General features: G+C 47.5%; 1 protein-coding gene across 10 annotated transcripts; it reads left to right on the top strand.

Annotated features, from left to right (window-relative positions):
• The first annotated feature begins 2,037 nt into the window (after nt 1–2,037).
• On the top strand, nt 2,038–10,328 carry NFKBIZ (NFKB inhibitor zeta). Of its 10 annotated transcripts, none has more exons than XM_075435603.1 (12): nt 2,038–2,346; nt 2,730–2,869; nt 3,779–3,815; nt 3,915–4,018; nt 4,143–4,906; nt 5,356–5,461; nt 5,787–5,933; nt 6,295–6,358; nt 7,008–7,177; nt 7,792–7,902; nt 8,019–8,186; nt 8,816–10,328. In XM_075435603.1, exons 1-12 carry the CDS (start codon nt 2,115–2,117, stop codon nt 8,867–8,869), a joined length of 2,097 nt encoding a protein of 698 aa, XP_075291718.1. In that variant the 5' UTR covers nt 2,038–2,114; the 3' UTR covers nt 8,870–10,328. The 10 variants fall into 10 exon arrangements, with proteins under 10 accessions (XP_075291718.1, XP_075291708.1, XP_075291700.1 ...); XM_075435593.1 differs by having other exon boundaries at nt 3,912–4,018; XM_075435585.1 differs by having other exon boundaries at nt 2,727–2,869.
• Nucleotides 10,329–11,442: the final 1,114 nt, after the last annotated feature.

Below are 11,442 nucleotides of genomic sequence, written 5' to 3'. Positions count from 1 at the left end.
TCGGTAGGACTACTATGAGAGAAATCCACTTTTAATCTCGACATTGTTAAGGGAATTGCAGGCAACTGCGATGCCAAATCTAATTTTCTGGATTGTGGACTTCTCAGATTCACATTACCATTTGCTCGTTAAAAGACATGATCCATTTGCTGCAGTAGTTGCAGACCCTCCCGGCTAGCTGAAAGCAGCTGGCTTTCCGGGCCAGCTGGCAGGGATGCGAATGCAAAGGTTGATCAGTCGGATCCGCTTGTGGAAAGCTGGGTTGCGGGTCCTCCCGTCAGCCACCGAGCATGCAGAGAGCATTCGGCGGCTGAAGGACCTCTGAGCAGCAAGCGCTTTTCGACGAGGAAATACTCCTTGCATGTTTAGACCATACGGCCTGATTTCAGGAATCCTCACTCGCATAAAGAAGTTCGTTAGACGAGGGAGAAGGTGCGCTTGGGAGATAGCTGCTGATTAGGGAGCAAGAGAGTTTCTCCTTTTATTAGACTCTGCTATTTCTGCCACTACTTGGCATCTGATTTCATTTTATGGGTTACACGTGCAGATTTTAATGCAACTGCATAAATTGAACCTATGGTGTAAACCAACAGTCTTTGGAGAAGAAAACTGCCTAGCTAATACCCAGTGAAACCCTTCCTTCAGCTGACAGCGGAAGATATATTTGAATAATATAAAATAATTCCCTCCTGTCTCCTCATGGGCTGATTAATATCATTTCACGTTGCACCTGTCCTGTGTTTTTTAACATAATTAAAACATGTATAATAATCTAAATTATAGACCTCCAATTTGCAAAATATACTTTAGAAATACCATATACGTATTTTTTGGGGCAGCCACAGTGCTAAAAACGTCCTAATCGCAGCCTCTTGGACAAACATGCATGCTCGTCTTTTAGAAGACGGTGACCTCAGTGGAAAGGAGGAAAGCAGAAACACTCGTTCGAAAAGCAGAAATCTGAGAAGTCTCTCCTGTGAATATCGGTAGTAGCTCGGCGGCGGCGTTAACAGTAATCGCAGGCACACGGTTTTGCCCACTTTTCGTTTCGGTGTCGTGTTGCTCACCCGCTTCTCCCTGCCGACCTCGACCGAGAGGCTCTGCCACCGCAAACACGGTGCAGCCTGAAAACCCCGTAACTCCTGCGCCTGCCCCCCGCTCGCTCCGCGCCCTGGCACAGGGGAAGGAAGCGCGGTGACTCATCCCTGTCCTGAGTAACCGCTCACGTTCCCCTTCTCTCTGGATGCTGCCCCGCTTGATGCACACCACCGAAAAACCCCCCCGTCCTCCCAAAGCCAACGCTCCTGCCCCGTGGCACTTGGGTCTCCCCGGAGCTGAGGCCTGGCAGGAACGGGGCCAACGCTCCTGCCCTGTCGCGCTCAGGGTGAGGGCTTGGTGCCTGGGGGGGGATGCGAGCCTGCACCAGCTGCGGCGGGGGGCCGGGGGCGACGCTTGTGGGTTCCACCCCTGCAGCTGCGCAGGAGGGGGGAAGTTGGGGTTGCCCACCTTGGGACCGGGGGCTCACGGAAGCTGCCGGAGGGCTGCAGGGGCAATCTCGGAGGACGGGGTGCGAGGTGGCATCCATCCCCATCGCCCTCACCATCCCCATCCCGTCCTGCCCTGACCCCATCTCTCCCATCCCCATCACCCCCATCCCATCCCATCCCATCCCATCCCATCCCATCCCATCCCATCCCATCCCATCCCATCCCATCCCATCCCATCCCATCCCCATCTCCCCCATCACCCCATCCCATCCCATCCCACCCCGCCCCGTCACCCCCTTCACCCCCACCCCACCATCCCCGTCCCCTCCCCGGGGCTACCCGAGGAGGGCGGGGCCCCGGGGCGGGGCTCGGTGCTCGCCCCGCCCTCTTTCCCCGACCTCTCGCCCCGCCCTGCCCCGCCCCGGGCGCGGCCGCCTCCCTCCGCCCTTACGGGAAGCGCGGCCCCGCCCCCTCCCGCGCGGGGGGCGGAGCCGCTATAAGCGCCGCCGCCAGCGCCGCCGCTTCTCACTCGCCGCCGCCGCCCGCCCAGCCCTGGCCGTGTCCGCGCCCGCACCCGCTCCGCCACCCGCCGTCCCCCGCCGCCGCCCGCCGCCCCGCGGCACCGCCATGATCGTGGAGAGCAGCCGGGACCCGGCGCCCGATGGCGGCGAAGGCGGCGCCCTCAGCAGCCCCATCAACCTCGCCTACTTCTACGGGGCCTCGCCCCACTCCAGCGAGGGCAGCTGCTCGCCGGCGCACTCCGCCCCGGGCTCGCCGGGCTCCGACTCGGACCTCTCGGTGAGCAGCCGCGGCGGCGGCCGGAGGGACCCCCGGGGCGGCGCCCGCCCCGCGCTGCAAGGTACGGCGTGCCGGGCGGCGGTCCCGGCCCCCTGCGCCCGGGGCGGCGGCGGCGGGGGAGGGCGCGAAGCCGTAGTTCCCGGCCCGGACCCGCCGGGCTTGAAAAGCCCCGAAGCGGTGGCGAGCGGGAGCTCCGCGTCGGGCGGGAGCGGGGCCTGCGCGGGGCCGGGACCTTCCCAGCGCTGCGGGAACAGCCGGGCGCGTCCCGGGGCGGGGAGGCAGCGGGGGGAAGGCGAGGCGACGCCTCGGCCCCGCTCTGCGAAGCGCGGGGCTCAGGCTGTTTCCCGCACGCGTTCCCTCTTTCCTTTATTTATTTTTCTTTAGTTTTAAAGTGAAAACGCAGTCAGTGGCTTGAGCTCGGGTTTTGTTTTTGTGTCCCAGCAGTTGAGCAGCACATGGCGGGGGGCAAGCAGCACAGAGGACCGTTCCAGGGGGTCCGTGTGAAGAACTCGGTGAAGGAGCTCCTGCTGCACTTCAGGAGCAGCAAACAGATGTCCTCGGGCCCCGCCACGGAGGAAGGCAAGGTAACCCGCGTTTTTCAGCACTGACATAATTGCTTTTAATGCTTACTGAAGTTGGTTTAAAAAAAAAGGGGGGGGCATGTGACAATGCTAGAGAGTTGCTTTATCTGATGTGGATGGAGCCAGTGTTTTTTTGTTTTTCGATACGTAATGGAAGAACAGAGCTGGGAACAAATTAGTGAGAAGACTTACGGCGGGAGGAGGAGGGACTCAAAAATGTTCTTGCTAAGCTTTTTTTTCTAAAGGGAGTTTGGATAGAGAATATGTTTGTGTTATGAAACCACAGAAACTCCCTGTTAACTCGAGTGAGGTCATTCATTGTAAGAGTTGGGGAATCTTCTCGGAAGAGAATTGTTTGTCATGCTGTTGCGCTCCTCTGTGTGGAGCACACAATACAAAGGCAGACTCGTCCAGTCTGAAAACACAGTGGGAAAAAAGATAAGAAATTCTGGGAAGATTAAAGGAGATTTTTTTTTTTTTCAGAACAATCTTTCTGAGGGTGTGTTTGCGAGCTTCCTAGAGAAGTGTTGTCGCAGGAAAATTTTGGCATAGAAAAGTTCATGACATTAAAGAAGTAAAATATTGGCTAGTTTGTTTAAAAAAAAAATCTGGAGACCTCAGTAAGGAACAGTGTCTTTCTCTGTATTTTCTTCAGTTTTGTGGTATTGTAACAAATAGCTTAAAAAGCCATAAGAAAAATAGTGGTTTTCATTAAAGTTCCGTAGATGTCTTTCCGTTTTCTAACCTTAATTAAAAGCAATTAAATTAGGGTTAGGCAATCATGTACTAGAATTATGCAAAGGTATATGCTGTGTTTATAGAAGCAAGTCTCTGCTTCTTTCTTCTCGGTTCTGTTGTTTTTTCCCCTGAAATAACATTACACTAACAGTATAATTGGATTTTTCTCAAAAGGCACAAGGAGGATTGGTGAACTACGAGCAGTACACAGGTAAAACCCCCTTTCTATAAATACCCTGCAAGAAGATTTTAAAAGTTGCTTGTAAGAGTAACCTCCAAATGGATTCTAAAATAATTTTCTTTTCAGCAGAGCTGAAAAGCATACTAGGTCACAGTGGCAAAAGAAAGGCTCCCGAGCTCCTTTCTGATGGACCTTCTTTCAAACGCCAAGCTAATGTTCACCCACACCTCCTGGTAAGTAATTTTTTCTGCGCCTTTATTTTTGAGTTTGCTTTGTGTAGTCAGCAACTGCTAAATGCAATAATACCTCTTAACTTTCTGGGGCTTGTTTTGATTTTTCTTTTTTTTGTCCTAACAGACACCACCCCAGACACCAACTTCTATGGATAACATGGAGGAGATGCATAAAAACGACCCAAAGCACGACAGCAATTCTGATCTGCTTCAGAACATTATAAACATCAAGAACGAGTCGAGCCCTGTTTCTCTGAGCACGGTGCAGGTTAGCTGGTTACACACTGTCTCCAGTCACGGCTCGCCTGGTGAGCAGTACCAGAACAGCCCAGGAGCACAAGCTTTCTCCCCGTCCCAGAAGTACCAAGCCTTCCAAGATCACAGCTCCCAGCATATGCTTGATCCACCACAGCATTACCAGTTCCCCCTGCCCCAGAACCAGGATCTGTCGCAGAGCTATCCCTCGGACCCCTCCTTGGAGTACAGGCCGTTCGCTGCCAATGACCAGTCTCCTGGCTACCAGCAGAACACCTTCGAGAGCCATGAGCTGCCATACTGCCCGTCACAGAGCTTCTCCTCCCTCTTGAACGACACTGAAGGCTCAGAGGGCATCTCTGCTCCCCTCCAGCCGCTGACCAGCGCCCACCCGCAGGCTGATGTCGGCCCCCACGCTTCCAACTTCGGCTTGCTTTCCAGTAATGTCTCTGGTAGTCTGGAGCGCAGTGTCTCTTTGGCTACTTTGAATGTCTCTCTACCTGACCAAAGCATCTGCAGAAACACGACGCAGCTGGGCAAGTCGTTTTTTCAATGGCAAGTGGAGCAGGAGGAAAACAAACTGGCTAACATCTCTCAAGAGCAGTTCCTTGCAAAAGACTCTGATGGAGACACGTGAGTGCTGTTTATCTTGATGTTTCTGATGTGGAACTTTGGGGAATGTTTCTGTCTGGGTTTTGGTGCACCATGGGGCTGTAATGGAAGCAGTTCGTTAGCAGTGCTTGTGGCATGACTGTGGTACTTTTGCCAATCAAGTGAAGTGTGTGGTCTTGCTGATGGTCTGTGATGCACAGAGTTGCAGCACACTGAGTAGATAAGGTGTTTGTATTGTCTAATTTCAGGTACATACCGTTAGACTTTTAGCTAGTAAATGGAGAGAAAAAGATTCTAATTCAGATGCTTTAAATTGCCCTGGGAAGAAGGTATCTGTGTTCCTGTCTTCCTCACCCAGAGGAGGTCTGAAGCTGGCAGCGTAAACCACTCCCATATGTTTGGATCTCTGTGATGACTTCAGCCCTGCTTTGTACGGTGGTGTAACTCTGTGTTTCCCCTCTTTCCCGCAGCTTCCTTCACATTGCGGTTGCCCAGGGCCGACGAGCTCTCTCCTATGTTCTTGCCAGGAAGATGGCTGCCCTGCACATGCTGGATATTAAAGAACACAATGGCCAGGTAAGGTTCTCAAGCTTTGCACCTGCTTTGTGCACCTGAGTGCTTCTGCATGCCTGGACCTTGAGGAAGATGTGGTGAAATGCTTGTTTAATATTAACCCCAAGATTTAGCCTGCATACTAATATTAACCTTGGGCTATTAATACTTCTTGGGATAACCTTGAGCTGGTAAAACTATGTCCTCTGCTTCATTTGTCCTGGCTTCCTGGTATTCATAATCACTGCTTAAATAATACCAGGTAGCTAGGCTTTTTATTGGTTTAGTTGCTCTTTCCTGTTAGAGATCAGATGACTGATAGTTAAAATTTTCTTCTCGGTGTTTGCAGAGTGCTTTCCAGGTTGCTGTGGCTGCCAATCAGCATCTCATTGTGCAGGACTTGGTGAGTTTGGGGGCTCAAGTCAACACCACGGACTGCTGGGGTAGAACGCCCTTGCATGTTTGTGCTGAGAAGGGACATGCCCAGGTCCTTCAGGTAAGAACCAGGCAGGCATAGCTCTGCACTGACTGTTGATGCTTATACTTTGTATTAGATGTCTTGGAAAACTCTGGAGACACCACTCCTCCCTTTATCTTTTTCTCTGCGTGTAGCCTTGCGAGTATGTCTCTGGGCTCTGCAGTAATGCCCTAAAGTGAGACTGAATTTCATATTAAGGTTCTCACCGACATTTTGGAATAATTTGGTGGAATCCACTAGTCTATGAAGGCAAAAAATAAGTCTCTTAATGCCGTTATTTGTGACAACTTTGTTGCAGTAAGACTGTACACACAAGCTTGAGAAAGCAGTTATGTGGTTTGGATACGACCTAAATGCATACCTGTTCCCACTCTTGTAGGCAATCCAAAAGGGAGCCATGGGAAGCAATCAGTATGTGGACCTTGAGGCAACTAACTATGATGGTGAGTAGTTAAGAGTTTATAATTTACAGAGTTACTGGATGTTAGTGTTTTATAGCTGCTGATGTGAATGTTATCCTGGGTCGAGAAGCAATAAAATGGAGTACGTCTCTGCCAGCTTGAAATTTACAATTGTAATTGAAATTACGTTACAGTTGGCATATGTGTCAGATAAAAACATGGTTAGTCTATGCCTATCAGGACCTCTTCCCTCTTACGTAGATTGCCGTGTTTTGGCATGGAGAGTGTAGGTGGTAACAGGCTGCTGTTAAAAGTGCGTGAGTGCCAGTGATACACTGGTGGATACAGAAGCCAGAATCTCCAACACCAGAGAGCTGTTTTCATTGAACCACGTTCCACATAGTAGCTCTTTCTAAAGTACACTTTGTAAAAAAGTATTTCAGAAATTGATTCTTTTATTATCTGCTGGCTGAGAGCTTGTGGTAGGTTGCTACTTAACTCCTCTGGTGGCAGACAGCTTAAATCCCGAGACATTAAAGAGCAATTGCTGTCACTTACAAATCTGGAACTATCCCTGGGCTTGACAAGGGAGGGAAGCTCCTTTATCCATCTTTTAAGCCAAGCAGCCAGTCAATACCTCTGTATTGCACTTGTTCATTAATGTAGTTCATTAATTGTTTTTAATGTTAAGGTTTGACAGCATTGCACTGTGCTGTTCTGGCCCATAATGCTGTGCTGCACAAACTGCAAAACAGCCAGCCACCTCACTCCCCTGAGGTCCAGGAGCTTCTGCTGAGAAACAAGAGCCTGGTAGAAACCATCAAGACTCTGATACAAATGGGAGCCTCTGTTGAAGCAAAAGTAAGTGCAGCGGCTTTGTCTGAAGTGCCAGATCCAGAGAGAATGTGGAAGCAGAACATGTCCCTTTCTCCCATGCTTTATTACAAAGGAAGTAGGCCAATTTGAAAGCTGCCCTACAGCTTAATTTACCCAAGTGGAATGAGAATGTTGCATTTATTCAGAACAAGGTATTATCAATGCAAATAAACTGTGGGGAAGGAGGGAGGTGACAGTCCAGTTTCTGACTTAAGAATGATGCTATGCTGTCTGCAGCTGGTTGTGTCTTAAAAGTAAGAATACGCTTAGAGCACTCTGAGGTATCTGTAGTAATAGGGCGCTGATGATACCTTCCTGAACTGCAAATTTTAATTAAAAATTGCTTCCCTGTTCAGGTCTGTGGTGGGATCATGATTTGGTATAACATTTGACATTTTTGGCTATGTAAGCTTACTGCCAAATGAGATCTGGTCCATTGTTTTAGATATTCGTATTAAAATTGACTTTCAGTGAATTGTAATGCAAGTAAGTTCGTTCAGCGCTCTGCAGTTACTCTGCTTTCTGTTTTATTTATCTACATGTTCACCCTGGATAGGTGAAGCACCTTCAGGGAAGACTAACAGTTTCTTTTTTGGTAGGATCGCAAAAGTGGTCGCTCAGCTTTACATTTGGCAGCAGAAGAAGCGAACCTGGAGCTCATTCGTCTCTTTCTGGAGCTGCCCAACTGTCTCTCTTTTGTTAATGCAAAGGTATGGTGATTTTTCTGGAATGCAGATGTAATCCTGGATATGCACGTGTGGCACTGTGAGTGTCCCAAGGCTCATGTCCCTGCCTTTCCTTCATGGAGTTACTTTGTCTTCTCCAGGCTTACAATGGCAACACAGCACTCCACGTGGCTGCCAGCCTGCAGTATCGGGTGAGTCAGCTGGATGCTGTGCGTCTGCTAATGCGAAAGGGAGCTGATCCAAGTGCCAGAAACTTGGAGAATGAGCAGCCAGTTCACCTGGTTCCTGATGGCCTTGTAGGAGAACAGGTAAGAAACCAAAGAACCCTCTCCTCTGCTCCCATCTGCCCCCATCTACACGAAAGCCTTATTCTTCTCCAGAAGTTTCTTTTGGGTTTTGAGTTGCGGCTTGTAAGGAAAAGGTTTAGCAAATACCTTTTTATTCCCGGATCAGGCAGAATATACAAAGACCTGAAAGTGTAGGTTTTACTTGTAGCTTTCATTTTTTCTGTCTCAAAAGCTTTTTTCTGTCAAGCTAGTTTTTTTCTTTGTAACCTTGCAGCACACTGGAGGTGATATCGCTTTTCTTGTTCATCTCAGTAGGCCTGAGATCATGCTTTTGTTGCTCTTGTCATAATTAGTAATGGCAGTTCTTAGACCTGAATGACAGATGAAGAAAATCCCCTTTTCCTAGGAGCTATACGAATACATGATGAAAAAATTGACTCTTGACCTAGGAAGCCAGCAGCTGAAGCAACCGAGTAATTCTGTTGCCTTTCGTTGGTTCAGATGGTGTAAAATGGGATCCTTTCTGGTGTAACTGAACTTGGAACCTAGGCTTAGATAAGGAACGCGGAACTGGGTCTAGGTTTTTTTTTCAGATTATGACTCACTTTAGGATGATGAATCCTAATGTTTTGTCTTTTTCTTTTCTCCAGATAAGACGTATCCTAAAAGGGAAGGCGATTCAGCAGAGAGTGTCGCCATTTTAAGCTCCATGTTTCTTGGAGTTCAGCAACTCACACTCACTGTCAGTCAGGCAGTCCTAATGTATCTGTAAATAGACCATTTGTCTGGTGTGGGCAAATGTTAGTTGTTTCTATGAAACAAAAGTATTTTGTTCACTATCATATAGTGGGTTATATAAGAGTAAAAAAAAAACAAACCAGAACCCAACAATCAAATTCTTCTGAGCAAATGGGAATGTTTCATTCCCAAGCATGTGGAACGTTTGCCTGGATACCTGGATTTCATAGCTACGGCAAGACTGAGTTTATTTAAACAGCCATACAGATAACTTCTGGACAAGGACATTTCTACAGGAAATCTTTTTATTTAGAGAGGGCTGATACATGTCAACATTGCAGAGGGTTTTTTGTGTTTATTAAAAACATTTAAATGCAAGAAAAATCAAATATTTTTGACGTTGAACATTTATTTATGTAACTTTGTAGCTTTTTTCCAGTATCATGTGCAGGATTGTATATAGTCACTGGCATTATTGTACAGCTGTATAGTTCTAAATCTGTTGTTTGCTTGGGGAATGAGCTGAAGAAACAAGTTTCTTGATCTTGAAAACTTGCAGATTGCATATAGAGTTTTAATACTATAATGGTGCAAATCTGGTAAATTCTGTTTTGAAAGACTGACCAAATGTACAGTTAATATTGTCCCTAGCACTGATTTGTTTGTGCTTTTGGAGTTGTTAATAAAACCTGAAAAGCCATGCTTCTTCAGGGGACTGTATCAGTTTTTCCTGTACCTGTAGGGTTTTTCTTTTGATGGGATGATAGACTGAGGGAGAAAGATCATGACTTTTATAGTGTATAGAACTTTGTACTTTAAGGAATATGACCCTGATTCAGTGAAAGTCTTTAGCATGTATGTAAGTGTTGGTGCATGCTGAAGTCTCTCCAAGTTAATTATAATACTTCAATATGTGTAAGCCCCACTAGTGTCAGCAGGACTTAATCACATGCATAAATAGTTGCTGAATTGGGCTCTAGTTAATTCTAGAGACTTAGTGTTTTCCACCTCCTAAGCAGAGTTAGTCCATTTATGGTTTTACCTTATAGGTATAGTGGCTAGTCAAGTAATATTTGAAGTTAACATTTTTCTGTTTTTAAATATGAATATTACTGCAACATGTGTACTAATGATGCTGTGTACTTGTGTTCTGTTGGAGAAAACTTCTTCCTTCTGTCACTTCCTGAACAATTTATGCTGGGCTGTAATCCAGTAATGTTCTCTATGTGGTCTTTGGTCTTAAACTGTTTTTGCATCACATGCAGTTCTCTGCCATAACTGTTTAATTAGTCTGATTGTGCTGTTTTGACAAAGTATGTCTTGTAGACAAGCTAAGTGAAAAAATCGAACATGTGGAGGCCTGGTTCAAATGTGTTTCTTGAAGGGTCTTATGTAACTTGTGTTTGAATAAACATGCTAATTACATTTTGGTGGTTACTGTCTGTGATAAAAATGATGATGCAGTCAAGCCTGAGATAGAACTGATTTAGCACAGTAATACTGCAAGACCTGGTGAAGGCTCATTTATTAAGGGTGAAATGAAGTATTTCTGTCCTGCTGTTTCTCTTCTCTTGTTTCATGCTGGTTTTGAAGCTGGTGCTTGAGTGTTTTGGGTCATGTACCATGCATGTGCCCCAAATAGTCACCAGGTTGTCCAAATTGCAGGTTGTTACCTGAACATTTGTCCCTGCATACTTGAAAGAAAATAGCGGTTCTGACAATGCTGTGTTTTCCTTACGGCTTCCTTGCCTTGGTCCTCAATCCTTACAGCTTGGGTACAAGCAGTCACCTTATCACACATGGAACTCTGCATGAGCACACGAGGCTGTACACATGGGGAAAGACTCCTTGCTTCCCAGATAAAAAGGTGGGCTCTGAGCTGGTCATGACCTTTCAGGAGGAGGAGCTGTCATCACAGACTGTCCCTGCAGCTGAGCTGGTGAGATGGTAACAGTCAAGTGGATGAAGCATTAGGATCTGTAGGAAAGGAACTAAACAAAACCAAGAAGGCTTCTATGCTACTGCATAAACCTGTTGTCCACCCCTGCCTTGCTGCTGCAGGAGGTGAGAGTATCCCCTCAGATGGACATGTTTTGGGGTTGACAGAGACCCAGAGGTGTGAAGGAGCTTCCTTGCAGGAAGCACAGGAGCAGATGAGGGCTCTTTGGCTGCAAAAGCAACAGCTGAGAGCAAATATGACAGGCCAGAGGAACTGGACTGGGATGAACTGCTCACTGTCCCTTCCAGCATGAGAGCTGGAGGCTGTAAATGAAGGTGCAAGAACACAACAGACAACAGGACATGATTTCTTGACTTAGTTGGAGAACGTGCTAGAAATAAGACATTTGTTGATGCAGGAAGGGCCTGGGTGCGTAATTAGAAGAAGGACCTTTTTGCAGAGTTACCAAAGTGATTAACCATGTGAGGCGGTCCTCTCTGTTGAAGGGTGAGGTCCTGCACTGCAGGCTTGCCCTGCTCTCAGCTCATCCCTGGGGACTTGCTATCAGATGCTCTCGCAGACGTGATACCAGACTAGATT

Source organism: Opisthocomus hoazin, chromosome 1, assembly GCF_030867145.1.
Source record: "Opisthocomus hoazin isolate bOpiHoa1 chromosome 1, bOpiHoa1.hap1, whole genome shotgun sequence".
Classification (NCBI taxonomy): Eukaryota; Metazoa; Chordata; class Aves; order Opisthocomiformes; family Opisthocomidae; genus Opisthocomus; species Opisthocomus hoazin.
Note: the sequence above shows the minus strand (reverse complement) of the source record. Positions and strands in the feature narration are given on the sequence as shown.